General features: G+C 44.4%; 1 protein-coding gene across 1 annotated transcript; it reads left to right on the top strand.

Annotated features, from left to right (window-relative positions):
- The first annotated feature begins 350 nt into the window (after positions 1-350).
- On the top strand, positions 351-9,214 carry COX7A2L (cytochrome c oxidase subunit 7A2 like). The gene is made up of 3 exons (XM_024552880.3): positions 351-508; positions 7,003-7,134; positions 8,342-9,214. Exons 1-3 carry the CDS (start codon positions 437-439, stop codon positions 8,480-8,482), a joined length of 345 nt encoding a protein of 114 aa, XP_024408648.1. The 5' UTR covers positions 351-436; the 3' UTR covers positions 8,483-9,214.
- Positions 9,215-9,602: the final 388 nt, after the last annotated feature.

Here is a 9,602-nt window from a genome sequence, read left to right as displayed (position 1 = left end):
CTGTCCCCTTCAAAGGGAGAGACGTCCTCCCGCCGAGGCCCCGCCCCTCCCGTCCGAGGCCCGGCCCAGAGCCCGCCCTAGTCCTCCCGGGTAGGGCCCCAAGCCTCGGGCGCGGGCCGCTTGCGCCCTTTTTAGGTCGTCTTGGCACTTGCCCGAATCCAAAACGGGGAAAAGAGGCAACTCGTATTTTCTACAGAGTCCGCTATAGCGACTTTTCGCTGTCTCCTACGAATGATTTTTCCTTTCTTGGAACTGAGAACCCGGATTCTTTTATGTAGTTTAAAATTACATATTTTAAGTTGGGCGATCTCCGCATAGCCCGTCTTTTGGCTCAGGGTCCTTTAGGTTGAGCCTTGGGGCCACCACGGGGAAGGCAGGGTCCTTTCTTGGGGCGGTCGCGCAGGCAGCGGCTGCGAGTAACAGGACACAGGGCGCAATGTACTACAAGTTTAGTGGCTTCACGCAGAAACTGGTGGGAGCAGGGGCTTCCGATGCCTATATCCCGCAGGTACGGGTTTCACCGCGCCGGCCAAGACTGGAGAAACGGTGGCCTGAGCCTCTGCGCCCGGCATTCGCGGCGCCGGAGCCGGGCGAGGCTTCTACAGACGGTTTGGGTTCGCCCGGTACTTCCCGGCGCCTCTCCGCACCCACTTGGTGGCGGCCAAGGAGGTTCCTAGTTCTGTAGTTGCTCCCCCGGTAGAGCTAGATTGGCCGGAAGTTGGGCCTGGCACGCAGCAGGGGTCAAGGTGACCCTCGGACTCGTTGCTCGTGCGGTGTTCCTGCGGTCGGCGGGACCCAAAATGGGTCCCGACCAAGTCCGACGTTCAGCCCTGTCCTTTTAAAGGAGGTCTTGTTTTCACTTTTAGTAGTGCCCCATTGTCACCCCTTCCGCAGTCCAAAAGACGGCCTCATGCAAGCACGAGATTGGAGAGCTGGAATGACCCCACTAGGGAATTCGTGGGGCCGGAAGAGGCTGTATGATCGGAATTGGGAGACTGAACGGGTTCCTTGAAATGTTTGGATGAGTCTGGGTAGTTACATGCAATGAGCTTGCACTTTCCCAACTTTAAAATGGTCGACAGACGCCTGTTATTTGAGTGGCCTGAAAAGTATTCCGTTTTCACTCAGATTTTGCCAATCAGTTTCAGTCTCCAGCTTGTGTTGTAGAGATGAGGGGCTTTAGTTACAGCCCCATAGTCCTAATTAGCACCTGGCCTCGTACCAAATCCTGGCCTCGCTGCTTCACTCTATGACCTTGAACAAGTTGCTTAGCTTATTGTGAGCTAAGTTTCATCTAGGGCAGCTGTAGTGCCGGTCACAGGAGGTGTGTGTCAAGTGACTAGCATGCTGTCTTTGGCAAATGGTTGGTACTGGCTAAGTGCTAGCTGTTCTCCAGAAGATGAGTCTGACCTACCACCATATTCCTTTATCATCCTCATAGAGTGGCGTGGAAAGGGTTGATCAGATAGTTGGAAAAATGACTGGAATAGTAAGGGGCCCAGGCAGAGTCTGAAGGATGCTCTATTTTTAACCTTTTTTTATGTGGGACACTGCAACTTGCCCAAGCAGGAGGATGTTTAAGAATGATTTCAGTCTAAGATTAGATGTGCTATTAACTAGTATAGGGAGGGCAAGAAGAAGGGCAACGTTTTTTGAGGGGGGAGTGGGGTTGGGGAGAAAGGGTCTAAGTTTATAAATGTTGAGCTTGTGATGTGCCTGGTAACAGCTGGATGTGTGAATTTGGAGTTTAATAGATCGGGGGTGTACATTGGATAGTATACAGGGAAGAAAGGTGGGAATATAATTAGAGTACAGACACATGAAAGGAGGGTGGAGTAGGAAACCTTATTAAAAGAACAATCCAGGATTCGAAGGGAAGTCAGTGTGGTGTCACTGGAACCAAATTGGTAACTAGGTCTAAAGAAGGGATTGTTTGCAGTGATTCCTTTTACAGATAATAGCCATTTCTGTCATAACTGCTTCTACTGTAAAGAAAGCATTTTTCAGTATGTGGATCATAAATGTTACAGTTTGATGAGTTTTAACACACATCACCCTTAAGAAATTTCCCTCTTTTGCCCTGCCAGTTCCTGTCCACCTTCCCATTCTTACTTTAATCACTATAAATAGTTTTGCCTATTTTTGAACTTCGTATAAATGGAACAAAGTATTCTGCTGCTTTGCAGCCAAAGTAAGGCTGCTTTTTCTCAATATTTTTGGAGTTCATTCATGTTACATGTATTAGTAATCAGTTTCTTTTATTGTTGTGTAGGATTTATTACACGAATATATCACAGCTGATCTATTGTGTTGGTGGTTGTAGATGTTCTTTTAGTAGAGTTTTAGCAGAACTTAGGTTTTGTTACCTACTGAGGGGAAAAGTGAAGTTTTGGACTAAAACAAACATACTGAAGCTGAATTGGTGGCCAGAGCAGAGATTATTACCCTGAGAAGTGTTTGGTACACTAGCTAGGGCTTTCAAGTTCCTAGCACCTTTTGAATTGTGTTTCTCTTGAGAATTTGAACTTTGTAGGTACTTATGGATTTCTTAAGTTACGTTGAAAGAAGTATGGGACAACTGTAATAGCATAATCAATAAATATATTTTTAAAAAAAAAAGAAAAGTGATAACAAGTACGCTTCATATGAATCCTAGATTTCTGAGTGACTGTGTGACAGGCATCCCCCCAAACCAGGTGTTCTGACTTCGGTAATTAGTATTTCAGTTTTTTCTGTTCTTGGAAACATTAGCACACTGGAAAATGTAGACATTTGTAACTTTCAGTATTATGCAAATTGCATTGAATAACTTGAACATACATGGACTAACCTTATATGGAAAAGCTAGTTCTTTAACAGTATTGTACCTAGAGATTTGTAAATCTACTTGATGGCAGGTAATTGTGGAGGGTATTTTCCAGTGGTTGATTGAAAAGCATTTTCCTTACCTTTACGTGTGGTGCCATCAAATTGAGGTGAATAAGCACATGAAAAGGTGATCAACACCATTAATCATTAGGGAAACGTAAATCAAAACCCCAATGAGATACTAGTTTATACTGCTGAAATCAAGAAGACGGACAACAGGTGTTGGTGAGAAGGGGAGAAACGAGCCCTATTGCTGGTGGGAATGTAAAATGGTGTAGCCATTTTGGAAAAGTTTGGCAATTTGTTAAAAAGTGAAATTTAATTTTACCTTACGACTTAATAGTTCCTCTCCTATCTGGGCTGGCAGAATGATATTCCAGGTAAAGGAATCTGAGTGACGGGGGGAGGCGGGCAACAGGAGAACCACTGAGTAAAATTGGTTGTTGCTGTGGAGGTAGATCATGCAGGGCCTAGGGGGTAGGACTTAATTCTGTGAGAAATGAGCAGGAATTTACAGAGCATCCTAATGCAGAATGTTGTGGTAGGGTCTTGTCCAGAGGCTGAAAGAAGGACATGCTCCTTAGTTTCATGAAAGGTTTATGGAGCTATTTGAAAACATAAATCTTACTGGGAGAGACTAGTGCCAGGGATGCCTGTTAGACCCGTAATTGTTCAGGGTCTTTTGAGTAGGAATGCAGAGTCAGCTCTGGGAGACAAGGACCTGACGGCTGAGGAGGGAGATTTTAGGGGTGAAGAAAGGGGAATCCAAGATGACTGGGAAGTGGGAGGATGATGATGCTTTCCCCAGAAAGAAAGCTCCTGAGTGGACTTGTGAGAAACTGGGTGAATCTTGGACAAGCTGAGTGTGAGATGCCAGGGAAACATGGAGGCGGTGCTGTCTGGCCCACAGTCAGAAATGAAGGGCTTCAGCCCCTGTGGGTTAAACTCGTTTCCAGTCCTAAACCACAGTGCAGCAACTCATAGGTTCCTGTCATTTAAACATTAATAATTTTTTGAATAAGTTTTATTTCTCCACCTTTCTTCCTCCTCCCCAGACCTAAAAAGTAGGAGAAAAGGAAAACTTTGGGTCAGTCACCTTTGATGGGGAAAAAAATCATGTTTATTTTTCTCTTAAAAAATTGGGAGCAACTAAAATAGACTAGGATGAACTCAACGGCTAAAGGTGGTTTTAGGGGAACGGCTCTTAGTCACTTGTAGAGAGAGCGATGGTGTCAACAGCTAGGAGAGGCCATCAATACTAATAAGCAAAACCTGTGTTTTCTGTGCGGCCTGTAGACCGCGTATTTTAAGAACAGTGTTCAGTTGTTTTCTCATTGGCCATCCCGTGCTGATTTACACGATTTAGTTCTGAAGTATTTGTCACATTGGGGTGAAACTGCACACTTCCTTAGCTTATTTATATATTCAACAAACATTCACTAAGTGCACTCTCTGTGTGAGTTGCTTTTCTGAGCCTTGGGAAATCCTGCCCTGATGGGACTTGCACTGCAGTAGGGGAGGCACAGTAAACAGTGGAAAATAGTATGTTGGTGGTGAGAAGTAGTGTGGAGGAAAATAAAGCAGAAAAGGGCGATAGATTGTGAGCAAGTTAAGGGGGAGGACATGCAGTTTTTAAAAGGGTGGTTAAGGGAAGTTCCCACCAAGAAGGTGACATGTGGACAAAGACTTGAAGTGAGGGTGCAAGCCACGTGCATACCTGGAGAAGAGCGTGCTAAGCAGAGGGAGCATGCCTAGTGCTTGGGAGGTTTAAGGGGCTAGTCCAGTGGGCTGGGGCAGAGGAAGGGATGATGTAAGGTGGGGAGGGGGCTTGAGGGGTTAAGCCATTGTAAGAACTTAGAGTTTTGCTTGGTGAGATAGGAAGTCTTTGAGAGAATTTGAGCTGAGTAGTGACATCTTATGTTTTAACACAATCACTGCTTCCTGCATTTAGAGTAAGTAGACTGTAGGGCAGCAATGCGGGAAGCAGGGTGACCAGTTGTAGAAATCCAGGGCTTTGTACCAGAGTGTGGATTGGTGGAGACTGGTCAGATTCTGGATATATTTTGGAGGTAGAGCCAAAGGGATTTGCAGATGTATAAGTGAGAGGTATTAAGAGTAATTCCAAGGTTTTTGGCCTGAGTACCTAGAAGGATGGCATTGTCATTTATTGAGATGGAGAGAAACGTATTTGAGGCTCACAATTTTGCTGGGTTGGAGCAGCTGTGGCCTCAGATTTTGCTCCAGGTCCCTTCCTGTAAATCGCAGGTGGCAAACACAAGGTCCACAGGCCGTAGCCGGCCTGGCACCTTGTTTCTACCCGGCGGCAGCATGGAGCTCCTTGCCCCTAGTTAAGAAGTAGTTACATTTATGCAGTCCTAAAATTACATTTGGCCCTTTGAAGGCAACCGCGAGGCTGACGTGGCCCCTGGTGAAAATGAGTTTGACCCCCCTGCTGTAAATACAGCTTCCTGGTCAAGTCCACTCTTGAGAACCATAGCACTAGTTCTATCCAGCTGCCTTGGAACATGGGAAAAATCACCCGCTCTTAAATTGTTAGATATAAGCCCCTGGCCCTGTAGCTCAAGTTGGTTAGAGCATCATCCTGATACACCAAGGTTGTGGTGTATGTGCCCTGAGTGGGGCATGTACCAATGAATGAACCAACGAGTGCATAAGTAAGTGGGACAACAATTGATGTTTCTCTCCCTCTCTTAAAAGAATAAAATAAAAAACAAATAATAAAAATAAAAAGTTAAAATAATTGTTAGATTTAATGATGGGTAGGTGAAGTACCTCCCATCACATTCACTCCTTTTAGCTATATCTTGGCAGACAGCTGAGTTATTGATACTGTGGTGTAATAGAAATGTGTGAGTTTGAGTCCCATCTTCCTTATGGAAGACTCCTCCTGCGTCTGTTTGAATGTGTTATATACCAACTGTAGGCCCACACCTTACCGACCAAACTTTCTCTTTCAGTGGATTGTTGTTTTTAAGCAAGAGTTGAGGGGCAGTGACCCGGGGTAGATGGTGAAATATTTAAAATCCAAGGCTCTGGACTGTAGAGAGACGTGAGTTTTGACATTTGGCTCTGTCTCTTTGCCATGTGATCTCAGGTAAGTTACCCCCTCTGTTCCAGTTTTTCCCTTTCCTCTGTAAAAAGGGAATCGTAACATCTTCTTAGGGTTGCTGCCGGGATTAAATGAGATAATTGTGTGAAATGCTTAAATGAACATGATACTGGACACATAGCAAGGGTGCAGATATTAGCTGCTGTTATTCCATAATAATATCCATAATAGCAGAGATTGTGGCTGTCTTATTCATTGTATATTTTCAGTGTAGAGTAAGTAAATGCAGTACAGGATAAAGGCCGTGATTCAGCCCCATTTACAGGACTGTGTCTGAAGACTAGAAGCCAAGTTTACTTTAATACCTTCTTGTTGCCCTGTTGGTCCTAATGCCTGCCTGGTGGGAGTGACATCGAGGTTTTCAGTATTTGAGTGTTAGAAAAGGTTTGGTCAGTGACAGGTAAATGTGGGTTCCTTTGAAGAGTTCAGAAACCAGAGGGCTGAGGACTGTTACTAATTTGGGATGGTTTGGAAAGACAAGTCTTCTACCATTACAGGCTCGCTCTTCACTGGGTTATTTCTTCACTGTGTGTCTGGAAAGAATCTGAAGTCCTCTCTGGGGCTAGAGGCTCCATGTTGGTCCCTCAGATCACCAACAGGAGAAAAGGGACAGCCAGCTCTCTTGAAGTCAAACCGAAGTTCGTACAGATTACAGTATTTTACCGGTTTGCTAAGACGACACACACAATAGGTTATTTCTAGACGCTCAGATTGGGCCTTTGTTTGCTCCTCTTTCCCTATAAGCTCCCCCCCTCTCCTCAACTGCAAGGAGTTCTTGGTAGGGTTGCTCTGGGAAAGTGGACTAGAGTGCTTTGTTGAAAGTTTATGGACTTTAAACCTTAAACTTAAAAAATTAAAGGCCTTGTAATGCGGAGTTGGAGAGACTTTCTTTCCCTCATGTGGTTGAATGACTGCCTCCACTATTCCAGACAGCCTGCGCCTTGGAAGCCTTCTTCAGATGGCCAGACATACTTTCAACTTGACATTTTCCTTTTTTCCTGCAGGGATTAAAGCCTGTGGTTTCCGCAGAAGCACCGCCCATCATATTTGCCACACCAGCTAACCTGACTTCCGATCACACTGCATATGACTATGCTGGGAGAAACAAAGTGCCAGAGCTGCAGAAGTTTTTCCAGGTGAGAGAAGACACTCTAGAGCAGAGAAGCCTGTGAAGTAATAGGGTTAAAACAAAACCCTTTGAAACCGAGTCTTAGTCTAGTTTACTGCCCGCCTTCTCTCTTTTTTTCTTTAATAGAATTCTCTTGATTTTAGTTTGAGCCATAAACTAGAAGCCTGGGTAGGTAGAAACCGTGAAGGGGGGGGGGGGGGGTGATTCATTTCCTCATCCGTATGTGAGGGGACGCAGCTTTTCACATCGCGCACACTGGCTGGAGGAAGCAGCAGCACGTGTAACGTATGTTAACACTGTGAATAATCCAGTATATACTTGGCTTTGTGACCCATGCAGTGACTTTTGACATCAGATTTTCTCCTAGTTTTTTGCCTCTTTGATAATATCCACTGAGCTGTTGCTAGAAGTGGAAGAGGCTCTCTTCGGTTTGCTGATCAACAGAGAGAAGCCAAAATTGGGTTTAAAAATATTGTTAACATTAATCTGCATACAGATCATTGAGAGGTCAGTGACCCAACTGTGTCTCGGGTGCCCTGGGAGAGGCAGTGCCTGTTACTGTTGTTGTGGAAGGTAGCTTTTCCAGATTCAGGACCAGCCTGGGGACTTTTGATCAGTTTATCCCTTGTTAGCTGGTGTGTCAGTCTTGAGTGGGCACCTGGGGTCTTGAGTTGCCGTGGGGAGGGATTTTGGAGACTGTGCCAAATAATGGACTGAGCATTCTGTGGAGTCTCATTGTTAAATAGGGGTTTAACAGCGTAATGGAAAGAAGGCAGCTAAATACAAAAATGGGTTAGAACCTGTTAGCTGACCTGGTCTGCTCAGACTTCATCCACCAACGATTAGGAAGTCACGCTAAGTGTAAAGCATTTCTTGTGCCTGCAGTTCTTTGGTTAGCTGCTGGTTACCTTTAAGCAAAATTCACCAGCGTTGCTTTCTTAGTTAAACAGTATTATAAATTCCTTAGCAATCTGGAATCTGTTGTATGCATGTTCCTGAGGCTATGTTTTAGGGAATGACTTTGGACTTACAAGCTTTAGTCACATGTATAAGAAAATCCACTAGTATTTTAATTAGCATTTTAGTGGATTAGGGCTTTTTCCACTATAATATGTTGATGGATTAGTTACAAAGTAGAAACATTAGTTCTTTATTAGCTTAAATTATAAATCCTTTTCTTATCATCCATATCCTTGATAATTCTTGCTTTCCAGAAATCCGACGGTGTGCCCATCCACCTGAAGCGGGGCCTGCCGGACCAAATGCTCTACCGGACCACCATGGCGCTGACGGTGGGAGGGACCATCTACTGCCTCATCGCCCTCTACATGGCTTCACAGCCCAGGAACAAATGAGTCCGGCTGCAGGGGACTGGTTTTTGGCATAAACCCTTTAAATTTTTATTTCTGTAACAATTTTTTTTTTTTTTTTTTACTTGGATGGCCTTACCATTTTGCAAGAAAAAAAAAATGGAATGGTAATAAGGCAATACTTGGTTCGTTTATGAAATGCACATGGCCTGTCAGAGCTCATTCAGCAGTTAAAACTGTTGTTCAGAGAAACGCTGCTGCTCTCTGAGTTAGTGCCCTCGGGTTCCCGGGAGGCTCCGGGCGCAGGCCGCACGCAGGCTCACTAACGGCAGCCTGTGCCGAGGTCCTTGGGGACTCACGGCGGCCTTTTTGGGCCTGAGGTGCAGGAGCCTTTCTGATTTGGATGTGTCTGAGGAAGGAAGACAAAAGCCAAGGCCAGGTGCATGAAACGAGGGGTTTGAGGTTGTAGTTACCTTGGGGAGTTTCCCATCTTGCAGTAAAACGTTAATAGAAATTATTTGCAGCATGCCTGTATTCATTGGGCGGTTTGTTTCAAGGGTTACTTGCCTCATCTCAGAGCTCTAGGAAATTTTATGTGTCATTATTATGTATTTATTCCACCACGGGAACAGAACACCTGTTTAGTGCTGCGTTGTAGACCGATGTCTGTTTTATTGATGAAGCTGTGACAGTCTCCTTTACCTTTTAAAAATGCTATGACTTTTAAATTATGATTTATTTTGATTGTGGAATAAATACATGAATGAAACATTTCAAGCCTGGAGTTTTTTTAAATGATCTTTCAAAATAATTTCAGAATACTAGAAGCATTTTAAGCCTAAGTCTAATTTCTTTCTTTTTAATTTGGTACCACATAATCTTTACAAAATGGTTCCTCAAAGTCAAGTAACAGGAGGCTAATGGCATATTCATGTAATATCAGCATATGGTTCCTTACAGGAAACCTGCTTGCCCCTTGGTGAAATGTGTCTGTAACACACAGTTAATTTGGTAGACACACACCCCCCGTATTAATGCTGAAAAACTGGAATTTTATTACACACGAAGCGGAGATCTGTATCTTGCCATAGCAAAGAACAGGGATTCCTTACTGAGGATAAAATTGTGTTTGAAAGCGACAGTGTTACAGACTAGGAAGCCGTTA

This window comes from Desmodus rotundus, chromosome 5 (assembly GCF_022682495.2).
Source record: "Desmodus rotundus isolate HL8 chromosome 5, HLdesRot8A.1, whole genome shotgun sequence".
Lineage (NCBI taxonomy): Eukaryota > Metazoa > Chordata > Mammalia > Chiroptera > Phyllostomidae > Desmodus > Desmodus rotundus.
The sequence above is the reverse complement of the archived record's forward strand: the minus strand, read 5'-3'. Positions and strand labels throughout refer to the sequence as shown.